The following is a 22,291-nucleotide window of genomic DNA, read 5'->3' on the forward strand; positions in this document are numbered from 1 at the left end:
GCTTTTTGAGCACTTCATAAAGGATCAAGTAGCTTCTATCTAATTGCCTTTTTAGGAATCTATGCAAGGAAGTTCTGACGAGACAGCAAATAGCGGTGAAGATGGCAGCAGTGGACCAGGTAGCAGCAGTGGCCACAGTGATGGGTCCAGCAACGAGGCAAACTCCAGCCATGCAAGCCAGTCTGCAGGAAGTCCCGGCAGTGAGGTGCAGTCAGAAGACATTGCAGACATTGAAGCGCTCAAAGAAGAGGAGGAGGAGGAGGAAGAAGACGACAGAGGTCATACTTCCCAGAAGAGTGGCCGGAGCACAGAGTTACGAAGCAGAAAAATGGAATCTCAGTCAGGGATTTGTTTGGGGGATTCACAGGGAGCAGCAGACAGGAGTGGTGTAAGCAATGGCACAGGAAAGGACCATGTTTTTAATCCTGAATCTATGCCACCGGTGGATAATAGAATTAGAATGCTAGACCCTTGCTCGCATGCGGAGGACACAGAACACGATATGACTGGGGAAATGAGCACAACACATATATCACAAGGCTCCCAAGATTCATGTATAACACATACAGGGGACTTCCTTGGAGAAGCTATTGGAAATGAATTATTCAACTGCCGTCAGTTCATAGGGCCACAGCATCACCATCACCACCACCACCACCACCACCACCACCATCACCATCATGAAGGGTAAGTTATTTGCACGACACTGCGTGCATTCTGATTAAACAAAATCTGGACTTTGTGCCAAGGCAGCGCATATCCTGTGCTTTAAAAAGCTGGGCCTTGTCCCCTGAATAAATTATGCAGAAGAATGATAGATGGATATATATTGCTTATATTGAAACATTCATTCTCTTTCTGATAGTCATGGACTGATGTAAGGATATATTGTGTTGTGCTTTATTTCTTTGTTCTTTGACAGTTTTAACCAACTTCTGGCGATTGGACAGTGTGTCCTGTCTATATCTGACTAAAGTTCATTCATGTGTGATGTCAAATTCCTATTTGTTCCACTTCTTTTAGCTATTGGAAGTAGAGAATGTGTGCTATTAATATTAATGTGATTCAGCATATTAATGTTTAGGTTCACAAATGTGATTTCCTGATTATTGCATAGCAACTCTCTAATACTGTTGTTGGAGGAGAATAATTAATATAAACCTGAACACAGTTTATGACAACAGTAAACAGTAAAGTATCCGGTAAGGACAGGTTATAGTTTGCAGTACTTTCAACTAAATAAGCTCACTGGCTCCTCACATGGTATTTTGTAAAAAAATACAGAAAATGTAGCTGTAAGCTAGATTCTGTGCTGATAGATGTTTTTATAGTATTTGACAGTTACGAAGAGTGCTCAAAGCATGCCTGGTTGTTTCATACCATGCCTTTTGTGCTATTGTGATCCAGAAAGATGTTTCCCAGTTTCGAAGCAATATGGATCTGTCTCCCTTGACTGTTTCTTACAGACACATGGTTGACGACATGCTGAGTGCTGATGATGTCAGTTGCAGCAGTTCTCAAGTCAGTGCAAAATCAGAGAAAAATATGGCCGATTTTGATGGAGAGGAATCTGGCTGTGAAGAAGAGCTTGTACAGATCAATTCACATGCTGAATTAACATCTCACCTCCAGCAGCACCTTCCAAATCTTGCCTCCATTTATCATGAACACCTCAGCCAAGGTAAGAGCTGGGAAAAAGAAGGATGGCATGCCATTCTTCCAAATCAAGTGGCCACATCAAGGAGGATGTGAAACAGAAATAAATAATGTCTGTGCTAGAGAAGTATATGAATGCATTAAGGATCAGTAGTTCTCCTGATCTGTTGATTGAGAATAAGAATAAAGCTGTGGTGCCCAGTCATAGCTAAGGATGAGTTTATGCTCTGTAGCTAAGAAGTGGACTGTAAATGCTCTACCCATTCTTGTAGGTTTGCCAGCTGCTTATTGCTCTTACTCTTTTATCAGCAGCTGACATACAGAAAATTAGTGAGTAAGTTTTTTTCCAATCAACATCAGAAGCAACTTAATTTGCTCGATACTTTTTGTACTGCTGCTGGCCACCCCACAATGTCCCCTAAATTTTGTATTTAAATTGTGCATATAGTGAAACTGCTGGTGAGGGGGATTCTCTGAACAGGAGAAAGCCAGCCTTCTTTGACTGTTATTGTTCAAAACATTTTTTTTAATTTCTGTAAGACTAGAATGGTGGAAATCATCTCAGAACTCTAAAGCTTGTAAAGACCTAGACTGCCTTTATAAAGACATATCATAAATCATTGGGCATGTAGCAGCAGTTAGCTGATCTTTACTTTATTACCTGTGATGTACCTCAGCTGTAAGGATTATTGAAAGTCAGTTGGGTGCAGCCTATCATACTTATTTAGAAAATGTGGCACTGTTGTTTTGTGGCACAAGATTCTTCTTGCTTTAATAAGTTAAGTCCAGGATAAAATCAAACTGCAAGCCTTTAGAAATCAGATGTGCTGTTGTACCGGAGTATAACTACTTTGTGTGTAAGCATTCTGGTGCTTTAATTTTTAAAGGCCTGTCTCTTATGGCTGGTGTCAGCAAAAAGAGACTCATTAAGAAGCTGCCCATTTGATACAGGACTGTGCCAAGTAAGAGAGGAATTCTTTGTCGTTCCTCCAATTTGATATAGATTTGATATTGGATAGCTGAATGAACATGTTCTGTTGTAGAGGCTCCACAGCAGATGGCAACTGCATTTGAGCCCGTGGGCCTTTACGTACCACTGAAACCATATGATTATAGCCATATGATCTCATTCTCTGCTCTTTGGGAACAAAGGGACTCCAGGTGCTCACACATCTCCATCACTAGCTGGGATTTTCCCATTCACTTCAATATAAGGTGCCAAAGTGAAGTTCACAAAGAATATTTAGAACTGTCTCTTCATCATTGTGGCCTTCATGTACAGTCTCACATTGGGCACTGCGCATGTGCAGGTGGGAAAGGTGGGTTCGGGTTGCAGTTTGGGGTGGGGAGATCACTTAGATCTGCAGATCTTTCTCAAAAAATTTGCTGGAAGCTTTCTGTAGCAGGTCTGCACCTGCGCAGTCCCCAGTGTGTGCCTGCATAGAAGATCACTAGATGAACAACAGTTACAGGTAAGTGCACACTTTTTGACTTGTGGAGAAGGAAGTGAACATTATTTGGAACTCTGTACCTGTTACACACATTCTAGATCAGAAAGATGATTTTTAATTGCATCGCACAACTTTTTCACAATTGACTTTGTGAGTAAGATAACATCCTAAATAGATACATTTTCTGACATAATCTTGCAGGCAAATGTGAATGTGATGTTCTTGTGCTATTGTTGTTACTATTTGTAGGGGCACAAAGTTGGGTTTTCATCAGATACCTTTTTGGAGGTAGGAAAGTCTCCTTTGTGTGTATGAATTGGTTGTACATCAGAAGATTAATTAAAAAAATAACATTCCACTTCTTCAAAAGCATACCATACTTTTTGTTGTTGATCTTTGTAAACCAAGTGTTTCCTAAACTGATCACCATGATACCTTCATCTAATCCCAGAAAAAGACAGGTCCTAAAGATACAAATACAGTTCCTTCGTGTAGTTAATTACATATCCACAATGAGCTAAGCAGAAAAACTCTTGAACTGCTCTTCTTGACTTTTATACCAACAAGTTCCCAAAGTATTGCTGGAGCAGGGTGGATTTACATTTCCTGAATCTCGCAAAAAAGATGGCTAGACAACCTATCCGAAAAAGGATAGTTTCTGTACCCCGACAGAATATGGTTTAGATCACACAGCGGTTAATCAGGTGTGCCCCCAAAAAGGATAAGACTGCTAGCAGAAACCTGTGAGTTGCTCTAAGCTAGTGACTGACTGGAGAAATATTAAAAACTGCAGTGGTACGCAAAGAAGAACATTTTAAGTGATAAGGCGATCACAAATTATTCCTCCTTTAAATGATTCTTCCTTTATTGACTGCATGTGTTTGTACTCCTCTTCTTCACAGATGGTATTAATGAGTACATTGTTTCAATTTGTAGGGGGTATGTATGTTTAGCTATTAATATAGCTGTTCATGGACCAAGTCCATTCCAATCAGGATACACTTCCATAATTTTAATAACACCTGTCTTTTGCTCAGGGCCAGCAGTTCATAAGCACCAGTACAACAGCAACGCAGTGACAGATATTAACTTGGATAATGTTTGTAAGAAGGGAAATACTCTTTTGTGGGATCTGGTCCAGGATGAAGATGCAGTAAGTTAAATACTACGCAAGTGTATTTGTCAAAGGAAATGTAATAATAGTTATCAATAACTTTTCTCTTACTTGTTTTAGATTCATCTGTCTGAAGGTTTGATAAACGAAGCAGAGAAGCTTCTGTGTTCATTAGTGTGTTGGTTTACTGATAGACAGATTCGAATGAGATTCATTGAAGGTTGTCTAGAAAATTTAGCAAACAACAGGTAAAGAAATATGAGTTACAGTTTGGTGTTCATTTGTTTTTTACTGGTCAGCTTGTGCTTGAATGTAAGAAATGTTTCTCTACAAGCTGGCATGCCATTTTGATATCTATATTCTTCAAAGCCTAGAATAGTGTTTGGCAACTGGAGGCCAAATGTACAATCATGTCTTAGCTTCCTCATGTGAAAATGTGGTTTAGTGACAGCATTCAACACATCACAGGTTTCACACCTGGTTTCTGCAGTTTAACAAATCAGGAATAGGTGATGTGAATAGCATCTACCTGAGACCATAAAGAGCCACTACCAATCACACTAGACAAAACTGGCCTGGATAGACAGTTTAAGGTAGTTTTGTGTGTTCAAAAAAGTAATTGTCTACCTTGACCTGGTGCTGGAGATATAGGAACAGGAGACAAAATGGGATGCATAAAGTTTAAGTGCATCCTAGAGGCCTCCATACTATTTCAGAACCCTCTGAGATACACAGACATTACAAGAGGGCAGCAGCACCAGCCAGGCTGAAGGAAGAGTCCCATGCCACTACTCTGTATAAAGTGAAAATATGCTGATGGGTCCTCTGTGAAAGGTTTGGCTCACCCTCTCATCTTATTTCTCAAAAGTGCACTCCTTCTTGCCATCCAACAGTTCTGTTCACACACCAATAATTTTCAAAATGTAATTTCTGGAAAATAAATATACTTCATTTTTACAATGTGGTGGCTAGGGGAATGACTGCATTTGTCTTCATGTAGGTGTCTGTTTCACTTCAAGCTTATCGAGGTAATCAGGCACCTGAATATACAACCAGGGGGAGAAAAATAACTGGTGTTCATTTTTGACATGGTCCCAGCTCACAACCCAACTGTGGTGACATGGAAAAAAATTAGTTAAGGACATGATTTTTTTTAAAGATCTGCAATTTGAAGGGTAAATTTACATACTTTCACCTTTTTTTCTCTTCCTTCTTAGATCAGTGGTGGTTTCTCTTCGACTTCTTCCAAAACTATTCGGTACCTTTCAGCAGTTTGGTAGCAGTTATGATACACATTGGATAACAATGTAAGTATAATGTTCCCCGTTGGAACAAATAGGATGATTTTTATTATTATTATTATTATTATTATTATTATTATTATTATTATTATTATTATTATTATTATTATTATTATTATTATTCACATAACAACACAGCACAAGTGTCTGGAATTCATCTCGAGTCCTTCCCAAGGACCTAGGGTGGTGGTTGTTGTAGTTGTAGATTTCACAGCTGCCAGATCTTTAGCTGGTTGTTGGCTTTCATTACAATTCTAGCCTCACCCAGAGGCCTAGGAAGTTGTAATGTATCGGCGTAGTATTCATGCGGATCCCAGCAGGTCTGCCTTCTGAATTTGATAGATGTTAATTTTGTCAATTCGAAGATGTTTCAAGTGCTGCCCTAGTGTTTTTGAGATGTCGCCCAGCGTGCCGATTACCACTGGGACGACCTCAGCTGGTTTGTGCCATAGACGCTGAAGCTCGATTTTCAAATCGCGGTATCTAGTGACCTTCTCGCGTTCTTTTTCAATGACCCTGCTGTCACTGGGGCCTGCTATGTCGATGATGGTCACTTTCTTCTCCTCGATCACAGTGATGTCTGGTGTATTGTGTTTCAACACTTTGTCCATTTGGATTCGAAAGTCCCACAGGATCTTGCCCTTCTCATTTTCCATTACTTTCTCTGGACAATGTTCCCACCAGTTCTTAGCTGTTCTTATGTTGTAATGCTTGCATAAATTCCAGTGGATCATCTTGGCCACTGAGTTGTGTCTCTGTTTGTACTCAGTCTGGGCAATCTTTTTGCAGCAGCTGAGGACATGATCTACATGATCATCAGCTTCTTTGCACAATCTGCATTTTGCATCATCTGAGGATTTTTCGATTTTGGCCTTGATTGAAGTTGTTGTTGTTGTTGTTGTTGTTATTCAATTTAGTATACCGCCCCATCCCCGAAGGGTTCTGGTCTACTATGAGCTCTTCCACATCTATTTTCACTTGTGCAAATGTGAAATCAAGACTATATATTTCAGGTTATACCTTAACCTATTCTGAAGTCTTACAGTGTTTTAAAGTTTAATTTCTTTTAACTATCTCTTTAGCTTGCAGTCCTTTTACTCTTTAAACACAATAACAACAATTTTTAGTTCTGGTTATACTCCCAACAAAAGTTGGGCTCAGGGCGGCTCCCAGCAACGATCACATATTGACATAAGTTCATGTCAGGCATTATATATGCTTAATAAAATTCATTCTGAGTTGATAAAACTCAGGTTTCTGTTAAAACATAAAATTCCATTCCATTATCTCTGAGCGCCACGAATAATTGCACTCAGATATAGTCAAAGAAGGGATAAAAGTGGAGGATCCAGAGGTGATAAGGAGGAGGGAGAAAGGGAGGGAAGCCATCTTAGATGTTCAAACCGTTGCTGCCCTGGACTGTATGTCTGGCACAAGATCTCCGTCTTGCAGGCCATGCACAAACTGAACCAAGTCCCTCAGGACCCTGGTCTCGCTTGACAGAGAGTTCTACAAGGCATGGGTCAGAGCCAAAAAAGCCCTGGCCCTGTTCTAGGACAGCTGGATAATTCTGCAGCCAGGGGCCACCAGGAGGTTGTTTCCTTGAGAGCATAATTCTCTCTGGGTGCATATATTGGGAAAGTAGTAGCCGCACCACCAAGTTCCTTATATTACCTTGGCAGCATAGGAAGGAGCCATGCTATAACTTCCCATGTCACAGAGGTAACATTTGGGGGTGGGGTTGCCTTAAGTTAAATTTTGGGAGCGTTCTCTTTCTAAATTGTGTTGATCTCAAAGTGTTTTCTAAAACTCTGTAGAGACAGCCTGGTGTAGTGGTTACGAGCAGGTGGACTGTAATCTGGAGAACCAAGTTTGCTTCTCCACTTCTCCACATGAGCGATGTAGTCTTATCTGGTGAACAAGATTTGTTTCCCCGCTCCTAACATGAAGCCTGTCAGGTGATCTTGGGACTAGTCATAGTTCTTCAGAACTCTCCCAGCCCCACCTACCTCACAAGGTGTCTGTTGTGGGGAGGTGAAGGGAAGGGGTTTGTAAACCACCTTGAGTCTCATTACAGGAGAGAAAGGTGGGGTATAAATCCAAAATGTTCTTCTCTTCTTCTAAAACTGCCTTGAGTGTCAATATATATATAAAGTTGGACTGCTCTAGTTAACTAACCATCCAACTGTGCATAGATCTTCTTCCTGCTGCTACCTTATGTGGTAGTGAACTCCAGGATAGTTCTGGAACCATGTCAGATTTCTGAGCATACTTGAGCCAAGAAATGTTATTAGGAATTTTTAGAATTTCTTCTAAACGATTGCTTTCATAGTTGGTTTGTGATCAGTTTTCTCCACTGCATCCTACTGATGTGAAAAAATTCTCTTCCAAATTGGTACAGGTGGGCTGAAAAAGAACTTAATATGATGAAGCTCTTCTTTGATAATTTGGTCCACTACATTCAGGCTGTTAGGGAAGGACAACACAAACATGCATTGTAAGTATGATGTTTCTTTGGCTGTTTTTAATCTGTTGTGTATGTATTGTTCTAATCCTTTTAAAATCCATTTCCATGTTGTCAAAAGGGCCACATATACATTATAAGTGGTCAGAATTGACTCAGCCATGTGTTAATGGGCTCCAGGGATAAGTGAAGATGTATCCCAGCTTCTTAAGGCTCCATGGTTGGTGGGTGAGCTGCTTTTATAGATAAGATTATCATGATTTGGTATATGGGTAAATATTAGATTGTACTGTAATGTGTTACATTGGCCAGTATCCAAAATATGCCCAAATCCAAAATACTTGAACTACACCTAATACTTTTGGCCTTTTATTCTTTGAACAGCAGAATCCCTTTGCTGTATTATAATTACCTTTGATCCTTCTGATGGCTTATGATGTGGCATGCGTGGGAGGCTGCTGTTGAAGGAATACAAGCCCCAAATCCCCTTGGATGTGCAGAGTTAGCTGCATAATTCCTTGGATCCTGACTGTCATTAATCTATTGTTATCCAGCTGCTTTATGACAACCCGATAGGCAGTTGTGGGATTCAAATAATTTAACAACTGGTTGTTTACAAGCACCATTTTAACAACTGGTTCTACCGAAGTGGTGCGAACCTGCTAAATCCCACCACTGCCGGTCGGGTTTTCAAAGCAAGAGACTAACATTCGGTTTGCGGTGACCTTCCTCTGCACAATAACCATGGTGTTCCTTTGTGGTCTCCAGTGGCGTACCTAGGCAAACTGGAGCCCTGGGCAAAACCTTAGTTTGATGCCTCCCCCATGGGCGGCCACCCTCCCCCACCATGACCAAACAATGATTTTTTCCACCAGGTTTCAAAGTCACCATCACATTATAGAACATGCCCCAACTCACAAATGTGAAAACAGCAATGGGCCATGCCACACAGAAGAAATATTTTTTGAAAACATTTTCAAAATGCTTTCAAACTGTTTTATTACTACTATGAAAAGATTTTATGGTGTTGTATCCAGTCCCCCCAATGGGGGGAAACAGCATCACTTTCAATGTTATTTAAACTGGGAACCCCAGATTCTCTCTTTAAGGTGGATTTAAAAGGAGAATCTGAGCTCCCTAGTTTAAACAAGTGATGCTGGAATCCACCCCAAACAGCATTATTTTCAATGGTGTTTAAACTAGGAAGCCCAGATTCTCCTTTTAAATCCATCTTAAAGGGAGAATCTGGGGTCCCCAGTTTGGGGTGGATTCTCCCGCACCCTGAAACAGCATCACTTTCAATGTTTAAACTGGGGACCTCAGATTCTGCCTTTAAATCTGTGTTGAAGGGGGTGGATTTAATAATAATAATAATAACAACCTTTATTAGGCACTGAGAGAATAAAAGAAAGAAAACAAACATTTGCAGGAAGGGGTGGATTTAAAAGGAAAATCTGGGGAAATTTAGGGGGTGCCTGCTGTCGGGGTGCAATTATTAAGATAACAGCACCAACATTTCAGAGTATCTTCGTGAGACCCTACTGATGATACCGCCCAGGTTTGGTGAAGTTTGGTTCAGGGAGGCCAAAGTTATGGACCCTCAAAGGTGTAGCCCCCATCTCCTATTAGCTCCCATTGGAAACAATGGGGGATGGGGGCACTCCCTTTGGGAGTCCATAACTTTGGACTCCCTAGACCAGGGGTAGGGAACCTGCGGCTCTCCAGATGTTCAGGAACTACAATTCCCATCAGCCCCTACCAGCATGGCCAATTGGCCATGCTGACAGAGGCTGATGGGAATTGTAGTTCCTGAACATCTGGAGAGCCGCAGGTTCCCTACCCCTGCCCTAGACCAAACCTCACCAAAGCCTCCCGAAAAATCCCTGAAATTTTGGTGCTGCTAGCCTAAAAACTGCGCCCTCTGCAGGCCAAAACCGAAAAAACACTGAAAATACAAAAAAATCCCACAAACAAACCTGCAGTTTGTGCTCCCCATAAGGGGGCGCCCTGGGCAACTGCCCACTTTGCCCAATGGGAGGAACGCCTCTGGTGGTCTCCCCCATCAAAGTACTAACCAGGACCAACTTTGCTTAGCTCCTGAAATCTGATTTCAGTCTCGCCTGGACCATTCTAGGTCATCTTGTTTTTAATTTATGTAATTCAAAGAAAATCTTTTAAACATTGAGAACTCTAAGTTTAGTTTATAGCCAACACTTTATTAAGCTGATACTACAGTCACATAAATATCAATTAAGTCAGAGGGTTTTTGAAAATGAAACACAGTTGTTGACTTCTGGAGATTAGAACAAGTATCAATGTAGCTAATTCTCTACTTGGCCAGATTTGTATCTATGTAAATTCAGAGACTGGACCCATGGATAGACAAGACAGTTCTTTCTACAAACATGAAAGGTAGACGGCTCTAGATAAATAACCATCCAACAATGCATAGATCTTCTTCCTGCTGCCACCTTATGTGGTAGTGAACTCCAGGATAGTTCACAGAAAAAATCTGAAATTAAAAACAATTTCACAGATATATCCCACCCCAAATAAAAATAAAAGGAGCCCCTCTACCTGAGAGCCAGTGTGGTGCAGCTATTACAAGCATCAGGCTAATATATGGAGAACCTAGGTTCTGATCCCAACTTTGCCAAAAAAAACTTGCTGGGTGACTTTGCACCAGTCACACTTTCTCAGTCTAACCCAGTGGTTCTCAACCTGTGGGTCGGGACCCCTTTGGGAGTTGAATGACCCTTTCACAGGGGTCGCCTAAGACTCTCTGCATCAGTGTTCTCCATCTGTAAAATGGATAAATGTTAGGGTTGGGGGTCACCACAACATGAGGAACTGTATTAAAGGGTCGCAGCATTAGGAAGGTTGAGAACCACTGGTCTAACCTACTTGACTTCCCCCCCCCCCTTCCCCTTCAGCTATATTTAGAAGGTAGATTGGATAGTGGGGGAGAAGGAGCCAGGATAAAGTGAGGATGTGGAGGTTTCCAGGAGGAGAGAAAGAGGAGGGAGTGTAGGGTGGGGGGATACAGGGGAAAGTGAAGGACCCCTCACAAGTCCTTGCAGGTTCCCCTCTGCACAACTGGATCTTGCTCACTCTACGCAGCTCGGGTGGACTAGATTTTCCTAGGGAGAGGCTCCCAGGGGGAGAAAAGGAGGGAAGGCAGGTAGCAGATAAAGGTAGGATTTCTGATGCGTGGCAATCAGAAAAAAAATGCTTGTTTAGTCTGGATTCAACCAGGTGTGTCCTAAAATAGAGAATGTACTGAAAAAACTTTTCTCTTCAATTACAGGTACAGTCACAGTGCTGAAGTTCAAGTTCGCCTTCAGTTTTTGACATGTGTTTTTTCAACTCTGGGATCACCAGATCACTTCAGTATGTTCTTATTATACCAATTTTTACAGGTTAATTTTTGTGAAGCTCCATAATAGTCATACCGGTAGTAGAAGTATCAGTTAAATATCCACCAGATAGGTAGACAAATATTGCTGCAACAGGAAAAGAAACAGTGGCACGAAACTGTTTCTTTAGGGACACAGGAAAGCATGCTGTTGTGTTAGCAAAAGGCTGCTGAGCAAGTAATTTCTTACCATTTCTAAGCTGCCAAGCTGTGCTTCAATTCAGAAATTAACACTGGTCAAACCAGCAGATAAGGGGTGGTATAGGACCAATAAGGGCCATGGATTGAACAGCTGTGGCATTTGCAGGTGTGCCTTAGGAAGATACTGTCTTTCACCAACAAATTTTGCTGTACTCTTGAGTATGCAGCACAGTTTGCAGTAAGAAAATACAATTTAAGAAGCAAAATTGCAGGAATCCTCTCCAACTTTTGAGCTAGTTCATATACATAGGAAAAATGCATGTAGCTATTTCGGGCTCTCTTTTATGCGGAAACATTCAAATATGTCTGAAATTTGAATGTTTGAATTTTAGCTTTAAAAAGGGCTTGGACAGATTTATGGAGGAGAAGTCGATCTATGGCTACCAATCTTGATCCTCCTTGATCTGAGATTGCAAATGCCTTAACAGACCAGGTGCTCAGGAGCAACAGCAGCAGAAGGCCATTGCTTTCACATCCTGCATTTAAGATCCAAAAGGTACCTGGTGGGCCACTGGGAGTAGCAGAGAGCTGGACTAGATGGACTCTGGTCTGATCCATCTGGCTTGTTCATGTTCTTATGTTCTTAAATGGCGCACTTTCTACACATGAAAGCTTAACATATTGAGAAGGGTTTTTTTTAAACATAGTGCTGTCCTTGAAGTGTTAGCTTTTCTGGTACAGAGTTTATACATTTGTTGGAGCTTGTTATTTTTATGGAGTATTTAAAAATTCAATCTTTCTATCACCTAGTGGATGAATTCAAGAGGGACTATTCATATTCTCCATCAGCTGAGGAAGATATCCCTTGTATGGGTTGTTCCTCCTCCGTATTTGACTTTCTCCTCCATGGCTTGCTATAGTTCAATCTGCAAACTTCAAAATTATATACTCTTACTGTCATTACTCTTTTAGTGGCTACTGCTGCCAGTTGGTTTTATACTAGATTGTCATGAAATAAATGTAGACGTCCATTGTCACTAAACACAGTTTTATGATCTGTAGTGATGTTAATCAAAGGTTTTCTGGGTGCTTTAATCTCTAGGATTGAGTCTGGAACAAGTAGACATATTGTGGCACTGTTTAGTAGAAGATTCTGAATGCTATGATGATGCGCTACACTGGTTTTTAAATCAAGTACGAAGCAAAGACCAGCATGCCATGGGAATGGAAACCTACAAGCATCTTTTTTTAGAAAAGGTAGAAGGAATACATACCCATTTAATGTGTAACAAATTAGTGTTTCAAGTTTAAAACATATTTGACCATTTCCCCCCTTCCTTTTCCAACCTTTTTAGATGCCCCAGCTAAAGCCTGAAACAATTAGTATGACTGGATTAAATTTATTTCAGCATTTATGCAATTTGGCACGATTAGCTACCAGCGCATATGATGGTGGCTCAAATTCAGAGGTAAGCAAGGGTACTTCTACATTTCCCCTTGTTTCTAAGATTTGCATTAATCTTCAGTTTATTGTAAAAAAAAAAAGCATTAATGTGAGAAGTGAATATTTACTGAGAGGTACTAATTAACTAGTAGTATATGGCCTTATTATCTTCGTTTGAAGTCTGCTTCTCTGTAAAGACTAATAAGAGGCTTCTTATTTAAAAATGATTTGTTTATTTTTATTTTATTGAATTTATATCCAGCCTCCCCCTCTCCCCCGGACCGAAGTCGGGCTCATAGCAGCTAACCACTGATAAAAATACAAAAGATAAACCATACAATAATCAAAATCAATAAATCTTAATCTAATACAGATGACAACTAAAATTCCCAAACCTAAGAATACTCTCCATCCACTATGGATTTCAGTTTCCCAAGGAGGGGCAGTCAAAGGGGAGTGGAGGGCCAATACACAAGATGGAAAGTTTTGTGATGTTCCACATGTTATCATAGCACTGGACATACTTGGGTGTGGGAGGCCACCTAAATCAAATGGACAGTTAACTCATGGAATGGCCTCGACCAAAGGCCCAGTGGAACATCTCCATCTTACAGGTCTTACAAAACTGGTTATGGTCCCACAGTGTCAACTGACAGAGAGTTCCACCAAAAAGGTCCTGGCTCTCATTGAGGCCAACTAGATGTCCTTCAAGCCAGGGACCACCAGCAGATTATCATTGGACGATAGAAGGGTCCTTTGAGGGCGGTATGGGGAGATGTGGTTTCGAAGCTATGAGGGCCTTAGACCACTCAAGGCCTTAAAAATTAATACCAACACTTTGGACGTGATCTGGAATTCGGCTGGTAACTAGTGCAACCAGCATGCAACTGGTGTTGTATATTCCTCACCAAAGTCCTAGTGTGGAGTCTCGCCACGGTGCTCTGGAACAATCTTATTTCCAGGTCTGTCTCAAAGGTAGGCCTGCATAGAGCGAGTTACAGTAGTCTAGCCTTGAGGTGACCATCACATGGATCACTGTGCCCATATCTGATCAGGACAGGTTTGGAAGGCAGCTGTCTGACTTGGCAAAGATGGGGAAAAGTGGCTTTTGCCTTCTGTGTGACCTGGGCCTCCATAGATAGGGACGACTCCAAAGTCACACCCAGGCTTTTGATGGACACAGCAGGTATCAAAACCATGACATCTAAACATGAGCCAGAGCAGTGTGGGCAGCGGCCAGCTGACCCTCTATCAACAGAAAAAGTGTCATCTGCATACTGGTGACAACCCAGCCCAAAGCTCCAAACCAGCTGTGCTGGAATGGCATGTAGATCTTAGCATTGGGGAAAAGAAAAGCCCCCTGCAGCACCCCACAAACCAGGGGCTGCTGCTGGGACATACCCCGCCCCCCGACCAATTGTCACCTGCTGTCCCCAGTCCTAGGGAAACGAGGTCAGCCACTTCAGGGCCGTCCCCTGTATCCCAGCATCAGTGAGTTGGTGGGTCAGAAGATCGTGATCAACCACATCAAGGTCTAATAACACCCGTAAGCGGAGCTCGTCTGTGATGGCAACTAGCATAGTCTTTGTCCCTTGGCCAGGGCGAAAGCCAACTGGAAACAATCCAAGGCTGATGAGTCATCCAGAATTGTCTGGAGCTATGCCATCCCACTCTCTCAACCACCTTACCCAGGAATGATAGATTCAAAACCCGGCAGTAGTTGGCCGGATCCACAGGACCCAAACATGGCTTTTTCAAGAGGGGGCGGACCACCACTTCTTTTAGTCTCCCTGGAAATACTCTTTGCTCCCTGGAATTGTTGAGGATATCCAACAGGGGACCTATACCACCTTGCCTCAGGTTTTCACCATCCATGAGGCATGCGGATTGAGAGGACAGGTGGTAGGTCTCACCACTGGCCATATTCTGTAGACAAGACTACAAAATATATTGATAGATCAGATATAAACAATCTAAATGGATAACTAGTTCTTCATTTCTTTCTACAGTTATGTGGTATGGACCAGTTTTGGGGCATTGCTTTAAGAGCACAGTCTGGAGATGTGAGCCGTGCTGCGATCCAGTATATTAATTCCTATTATATTAATGGTATGCCATTTAATAAAAGAGTAAAGAGGGACATCCCACTTCTTACTGGGGCGGGAGGCGGAATAACTTTCAACAAGTTTATAGCTGTTACAAACCCAAAATATTTATAGTTCGTGTTGCTGCTGATCATTCTCTTCTGAATTGTCTTTCAGGTAAAACGGGTTTAGAGAAAGAACAAGAATTTATTAGCAAGTGCATGGAAAGTCTAATGATAGCGTCTAGCAATCTTGAGCATGATTCACATTCAAGTCTCACTATTATTGAACGTGGGCTACTTATGCTTAAGACTCATTTAGAAGCTTTTCGGAGAAGGTAAAAAAATGTTTGCATTGGATTGGGGGAAGATGATGTTCTCTGACCTTTTCAAATCACTTTATTTAATATAAAAAGACTGTTTGAGATGGTAGTCGTGACAAATATTCATCAGATCAAATCATAATTTCATAATTTGAATAGTACTTAACTGTATATAGAATATACAAATTGTGACTATGTAAAGAGAATTGTAAAGAGCAAAAATGTATGTGAAGAGCAAAAATCAATAGTAGTCGTAGAAAGTGCTGTCAGGTTGGGTATTGGTAGAGTGTTCAAAGCAAGAGATGTCCAGAGATGGTTTGCCATTCCCTGCTTCTGTGTAGCAACCCTGGGCTTCCTTGGTGGTCTACCATCCAAGTACTGAGCAGGGTCAACCATGCTTAGCTTCTGAGATCAGATGAGATTGGGCTAGTCTGGGTCATCCATGTCAGAACAATAATAGTAACTTGTATAATTTGCTTCTTCAGTTACTAATCAGATTTTTATGCTGCTCTCACCAGCTTCAGTGTGGGTCTCTGTCAAAAGACCCCAAATCGTAAAGACAGTAATTTAAAGAGCTGTTTAAATATATACATGAGGATTGCAGTAGCTCAGTGGAATTGCTTGGTCTGAACCAACAGAATCTTAACATAATTTTGCATTGCCTGTTGCTTTCAGAAGCTGTTTAATAGGTTTGGGCAGATGGAGGGGGGTTGGGGCAGGTGAAGGGGGATCCTGTTGAGGAAAAGTACCCCTGTTCTCCTGCAATTAAATCTGAGGTTCTTGGAACCAGTCAAGATAGTGAATCAACAATATCTAAAACGTTTAGCAATCTACTAGAACTCCTTTTCCTTTATCCAGTGCTGGTTTCAGCTTAGCCCTCAAAGCCAGCCATAATAGGAAAGCCTTAACGCTTCCAAAAGATGTTTGCTTATGCCACAAATTTTCAACAGTTTACATTTTTGTATGGTATTGCTCCCTGTTCAGGTTTGCATATCATTTGAGACAATGGCAAATTGAGGGCACTGGCATCAGCAGCCATTTAAAAGCATTGAGTGACAAACAGTCGTTGCCTCTAAGAATTGTCTGTCAGCCAGCTGGACTTCCTGACAAGGTATGTGCTGGTAATTTTTATGCCAGAGAAGCGTTATTTATTCCCTGTGTCCTTTGGTTATTCTCCATTAAGCTAGCATGTTTTATTTCAGATGACAATTGAAATGTATCCTAGTGATCAAGTAGCAGATCTAAGAGCTGAGGTTACACATTGGTATGAGAATCTGCAGAAAGAACAGATAAATCAACAAGCGCAGCTGCAGGAGTTTGGACAAAGTAGTCGGAAAGGAGAGTTTCCAGGTAAGCAGTAAAGCATCTCTTGACATAACTTGCACCACGTGCCTATATTATTAGCTATCAGTTTAGAGTTTTGCCAAGATCATCACTAGTTAGTTCATTATGGCACAGTCCTGTCACAGGAACACATGCAGTGCCTACATCACTGGTACATCTAGCTAAATCTTATCTGGAACAGATTTCCAGGGTCTGTAGCAGAGAAATGCTGTCTGCCCCCCCATGTCCCAATTCAGTCTCTGCGGCGGAGGCCAATCTCCTGGTGGTCCCCGGCCCCTCAGTGATGCGGCTGGCCCCTGCCTGGTGGAACACTCTCCCTCCAACTGCCCGGGCCCTGCAGTTGGCGAGTTCCGCAGCGCCTGTAAGACCAAGCTGTTCCACCGGGTCTTTGGAGAAGCTGGCCACTGATGGCACCGCCTCCCTCCCTCTTTTAACATCTGCGGCCCTTATTACATCTATGCGCCTTTCCATCTCCCTCTCAAGAGGGGTTTTTTAGATCGTCTGGACACTATTTCATATTTTGTACGCTGTGTTTTAAATGGCCTTCACTGTTTTAATTGTGGAGCCCATATTTATATTGTATTTATATTTAAATTATGAGAGCACTCTAGTTGTTATGTTATACTATGTTGTTTTTGTTGTACACCGCTCAGAGCCCATTGGGGGTGGGCGGTATAAAAGTTTAATAAATAATAATAATAATCAAAATCAGAATCCATTTCTTTTTTTGACATTTTATTTGCAATTCATAATTAATAACATACATACATGAATCGTAGCATCATTAACATAATAATGTATAATAGAATCTGTTATATGTCTCAGTAAAGAATCCATTTCTTATAGATCTGTAGCATCCAATACCAAAAATTAAGACTTGCATGGAAGATAAACAATTTGTCTTGCATTTTAGTTTGTTTCTTGATTTATGGATATATATTCTGTGCCAAACAGTAATTTTATGACATTCCACCATTCATATTTTCCAAGACTTATCTCCCCAGTTTAATACATTAATGTAATTATTAAAATATTAGCCTAATAAAGGAAAGTAATGGAACCCAATCAGCATGGATGGGAAACAGTGGTGGACTTCAGAAAATAATGGTTTGGCCTCTATCTTATAAAACTGTTTCTTTTAAAAAAAAACAAACACAAAACCTTCAGCCAATTAGTAAAATAGGCTTTGCTCTATTTTAGGTGGTCTCATGGGACCTGTGAGAATGATCTCATCTGGACATGAACTGACAACTGATTATGATGAAAAGACTCTTCATGAATTAGGTTTCAAAGATATGCAGGTATTGATAATCCCATGAGGAATAATTTTGCCTGATGGTTGCTATATGGTGGTAAAAGTTGAAGGATAAAGAAGAGCCTTTAAAAAATGCACTTGAACCAACTTACTGAGGCCCAGCACTTTTCAAGTCAGAGGAACCTTCTTCAGGGACAGCAGTAAAACAAATACCTCATTCACTTAGGGTTGTAGTAGGATGCCCATCTCTTCATACCAGTGGAATTCACTCAGAAGCTTGGGGAAAGCCACATTTTCAATTTCCATCAATCAAAAGAGCCATCTCTAGAATGTGGTCTGCACTTCAAGGGAGATTTGCAGCTTATCCATTTGTCTTGCCGTGGCTGCTTCAAGGTGGAAGCTGGCTGCCCACTATGAGCTCCACCATCCAAGGACCTTGCCCACTTTTCTGAAATACAGAGGAAGTGGCTTACTGGGGGATAGTGCTCAGAAGAGCCCAAGTAGCATTTCTAAGAACTTCATGTAGTTTCTGAGCCAGTGAGTGAGAATCACTGCTTTAAACTCTACAGTACCATAAAAATCAGTGCAGTACCTTTCTATGTATATAAATAAATCAAGGTACTTGTGTGCATGTAACTTCTTACCAATTAAAACCTCTCTTACTTTGTCAATTTTCTATTTTTTAGACAAGCTATAGTTTTAACACTCATAACTAACAGTCCTATCTGATGTGCTGCCATTTTAGCACGCCATTAATGCCAGCATGAGGTCAGTCCACTAATTGGTAACATATATACTAGGATAAGAAAGACATGTACAGAATGCATATAGCATGCTTGCAGTCCGCAGTTCAGGCTCTTCATGTGGTTAGCTACTAGAGAGCCTGGAGAGGAGTCTCAGATACAGATACTGTTTGGTACTATCAGACCCAGTGTTTTTACATCTGTGTTCTAACCATGCATTAAGATAGTATTTAGGCAAACTGTGATTGCCTGCAAAGTCAGACTCTTGAGCTCCACTCTGCATGTGTATATCTTGCTCCCATTTTGAGTTCACTGGGAGTACATAGACATGTCCAAGGAAGCTTTTTAACCAATGCAGGGGTTTAACAGTTACAGAATAATCCAAGATGGAAAGATGTTCTGCCTCCCAGCAATCCTGTGATTCTTTTAGTTGGAATCTTTAGTCATCAAGCACTGTTATGGTAATGAAAAAGTTTTGGCACAGAGCAAGTCAGACTGTATTATATCAGATGTAATCTCATAGCCATGGAAAGTTGTAATGAAAGAACAAAAACTCTCTGTGAGGTAAAACCATTTCATCAGCAGAGGACTGGCTTCTAGCATCCTTGGCCACAGGGCTAGGCTTGGGATCGTGTCACCTTCTAAGAAACTGACATGCAAATCATGTTACCTTGGAGTATTGGTGGGAGGTGGTATAATTTTTTTTCTTTTAAAAATATCCTCATTTTTTCCTTCAAGATGGTGTTTGTGTCCTTGGGTGCTCCGAGGAGAGAGCGAAAGGGGGAAGGTGTTCAGCTTCCAGCATCCTGCTTACCACCTCCCCAGAAGGACAACATCCCAATGCTCTTACTTCTTCAAGAACCTCACCTTACCACTCTCTTTGATTTATTGGAGATGCTTGCCTCTTTTAAACCGCCTCCTGCAGAAGTAGCTATGGAAGATAGTGAGGTAATTTTGATCAAGTTTTTGTGTAGGCGTATCCACAATTGACAGTGATGTAGCACTTTAAAGATTGGAATATTTTTTTAAAAAATTGTAAATTATAATAACTCCGTTTATCAATTCAGTTTATCAGTTCAGTAGATTTTATATTATTCTTTGTATTTCATTTTACTTGCCTTTTCAAATGTGTCTCAGATTAACTCCAGTGAGGTTTGTATGTCCTCCTGTGTTGTTTATAAACTGGCAGTAAATAATGCAAAGTATTTCACAACGATTGGTTTAGCTTAATATATGACATTTTGATGTGCATTTATGTCTTTGCAGAGCATAAAATGTGAAGAACTCCACCTTCATGCAGAAAATCTATCAAGGAGAGTCTGGGAGCTGTTAATGCTTCTGCCTACATGTCCCAATATGCTGCAGGCATTCCAAAATATTTCAGATGAACAGGTGAGTGAATTTAAGTTCTTCCTTAAATATTTCCTCCTGTCACATTTGCACTCATCCTATTTGAAGTTTTCTTATGTTCACATTGGAGAACCAGTGAGTTGTACAATGAGACCATTGAATTCATGGCAGAGGATTGCTTTGAAATATCTTTTGCAGCTGTTTGCAGTGCTGAAATTTCAAGTAGTTTTTCAATTTCAAATTTAAAAAATAAATTGACAAGTGAGTTGCTTCTTCAGCATCTGAGGGAAATTTCACCACTCCAGCATTTTTCTGTCACTTTTATTTTGGCCTCAGACAACCTGAACATGCATTAGACGATCAAGAGCTGTCACTTCATACTTGTAATCATCGTTATCTTCTATTTAGTATAGTTTAAGTAATTCAGGAATGCTAATGTAATATAAGGAAAACACGCACACACAAAGTTATTAGATGTCTCCTCAGCCTAGTATGCTGGCTTTACTGGTTGTAATGCTTTGATCTTTTTAAAGGGTAATGATGGATTCAATTGGAAAGATCTCCTGAGAATAAAAAGTGCCCATAAACTTTTGTATGCCCTTGAAATCATTGAAGCTCTTGGAAAACCCAACAGAAGAATAAGGCGGGAATCCACGGTACAATCAATTTATATTTTAAAGTTTCTTGCAATTACATAAAAATATTTTATGATAATAATTTAGGGGTTGTGGTCTTTTTACTAAAGGGAAGTTACAGTGATCTGTATCCAGACTCTGATGATTCAAGTGAAGATCAAATAGAAAATAGTAAGAACACTTGGAGCTGCAAGGTAAGTTTCTAGTGGTGACAAGAATGTATGCATAATAGTTTTTTCTTATGGTGGAAGGGTCCAACATATGTCAGACAAACATCTTGCTTGCTGAAATCCTGATATCAAAAGCCTTGTTATGTTCCCAAGGATAAGATTATAGAGTTAGATTTTATTTATTTTACATAAACATTTCTGTGTCTCCTCCACACCCAAATAAGGTCCCCAAGCTGGCATACATCAAGGCATTAAAACTGCATTTCCACTGTATATATGTAAAAGATTTAACAATGCAGTAGAAACCTATGGGTTTCTTGGGTTATTTTACTTCAGATAGTATGTAGAGAACAAATCATCCCAAGGGAATTGCAACCCATTGGATATTTCCTGCAAATCCTTTGCATTTATTACTTAGGATATGGATGGGTGTGGTCAATATTAAGCCAATGCAATACATTATGTTGTGCCATCTGTTGTAGAAGTAATAGTGAACAAGAGACATTGTTATCTTTTATCGAAAATACTGCGCTTTTTACGTTTCGCTGGGATTAAAAAAAAGTATGAATCATAAATGGCAGAATTCCTCCGATTTGCTTACCAAGGCGCTGGTTGCTGATACCGAACCGTCAAAACGTAGCAGCATCAAATTGATGAGTTAATGTGTAGGATTTGAAGCAATATCAGGAGAGTTGCCATAGAACAGTTCAGAACACCTTTAGTAGGTCGGTGGTTCTTGAGAAAATAAAAAGCTGCTTAGTAATGTTTGCTAGAGAGGTTTCTATCATGCAACATAATATTTTATATCGATACTGATTGTAACTTTTTTAAAAAACAGTTTGTTGCTTCTGGGGGGCTCCAGCAGCTACTGGAAATCTTTAACTCTGGAATTCTGGAGCCTAAAGAGCAGGAATCATGGACTGTGGTAGGTCCTCCTTTGTTATGTTCCCCTTTAATCAGATTTGCCAGATTCTTATTTGTAAGATGGACATCAAAGGCATAAGCATGGCCACTGCTGGGAACTTGTTTTCCTGATCAAGCCAGGGTGTGCATGTTCAGAGCTTCCCACCTGCAAGGCTTTCCTCATTCATTTTGATAGCAAATTTTGTGCATGTACAAGGCCATCCACCATGTTCCTCTGCATTGAAGCCTGCAATTTTAAGGAGCTTTTCCCCTCAGGGTTGAAGGCATTTTTTCTCTCGCTACAGTTTCTAAAATCTTTTAAGTTGATATTACCTGTCTAAATATATGCTGATGTTACACAGCACTACCTCTCCACCCCGAATTTTCTCCTGTGTAGTCCCTCATGTCCAATGACCTGTCTGAAATTTCCTTTTGGATGTCTCGTCACTGTCTCGAGCTCATTATATCCAAAACTTAATGTCTTACTTTTCCATCCTTG

The 22,291-nt window shown here is 40.7% G+C and overlaps 1 protein-coding gene across 6 annotated transcripts in view; it reads left to right on the forward strand.

Annotated features, from left to right (window-relative positions):
* The window catches only part of USP34 (ubiquitin specific peptidase 34), a 117,333-nt gene that overhangs the window by 44,062 nt on the left and 50,980 nt on the right, over positions 1 to 22,291 (forward strand). For 4 of the 6 annotated variants that reach the window (XM_048517715.1, XM_048517742.1, XM_048517723.1 and 1 more), the window contains exons 15-33: positions 56 to 687; positions 1,467 to 1,681; positions 4,145 to 4,260; positions 4,342 to 4,469; positions 5,439 to 5,528; positions 7,924 to 8,019; positions 11,294 to 11,376; positions 12,645 to 12,799; positions 12,898 to 13,011; positions 14,996 to 15,095; positions 15,248 to 15,407; positions 16,377 to 16,503; positions 16,580 to 16,742; positions 17,937 to 18,037; positions 19,473 to 19,682; positions 20,001 to 20,126; positions 20,618 to 20,740; positions 20,830 to 20,913; positions 21,728 to 21,814. In XM_048517715.1, coding sequence (XP_048373672.1) covers positions 56 to 687; positions 1,467 to 1,681; positions 4,145 to 4,260; positions 4,342 to 4,469; positions 5,439 to 5,528; positions 7,924 to 8,019; positions 11,294 to 11,376; positions 12,645 to 12,799; positions 12,898 to 13,011; positions 14,996 to 15,095; positions 15,248 to 15,407; positions 16,377 to 16,503; positions 16,580 to 16,742; positions 17,937 to 18,037; positions 19,473 to 19,682; positions 20,001 to 20,126; positions 20,618 to 20,740; positions 20,830 to 20,913; positions 21,728 to 21,814 — 2,910 coding nt within the window. The remainder of the gene's footprint in view (positions 1 to 55; positions 688 to 1,466; positions 1,682 to 4,144; positions 4,261 to 4,341; positions 4,470 to 5,438; positions 5,529 to 7,923; positions 8,020 to 11,293; positions 11,377 to 12,644; positions 12,800 to 12,897; positions 13,012 to 14,995; positions 15,096 to 15,247; positions 15,408 to 16,376; positions 16,504 to 16,579; positions 16,743 to 17,936; positions 18,038 to 19,472; positions 19,683 to 20,000; positions 20,127 to 20,617; positions 20,741 to 20,829; positions 20,914 to 21,727; positions 21,815 to 22,291) is intronic. The other 2 variants (XM_048517732.1, XM_048517759.1) reach the window with 1 other exon arrangement.

Source organism: Sphaerodactylus townsendi, linkage group LG01, assembly GCF_021028975.2.
Source record: "Sphaerodactylus townsendi isolate TG3544 linkage group LG01, MPM_Stown_v2.3, whole genome shotgun sequence".
NCBI classification, from domain to species: Eukaryota; Metazoa; Chordata; class Lepidosauria; order Squamata; family Sphaerodactylidae; genus Sphaerodactylus; species Sphaerodactylus townsendi.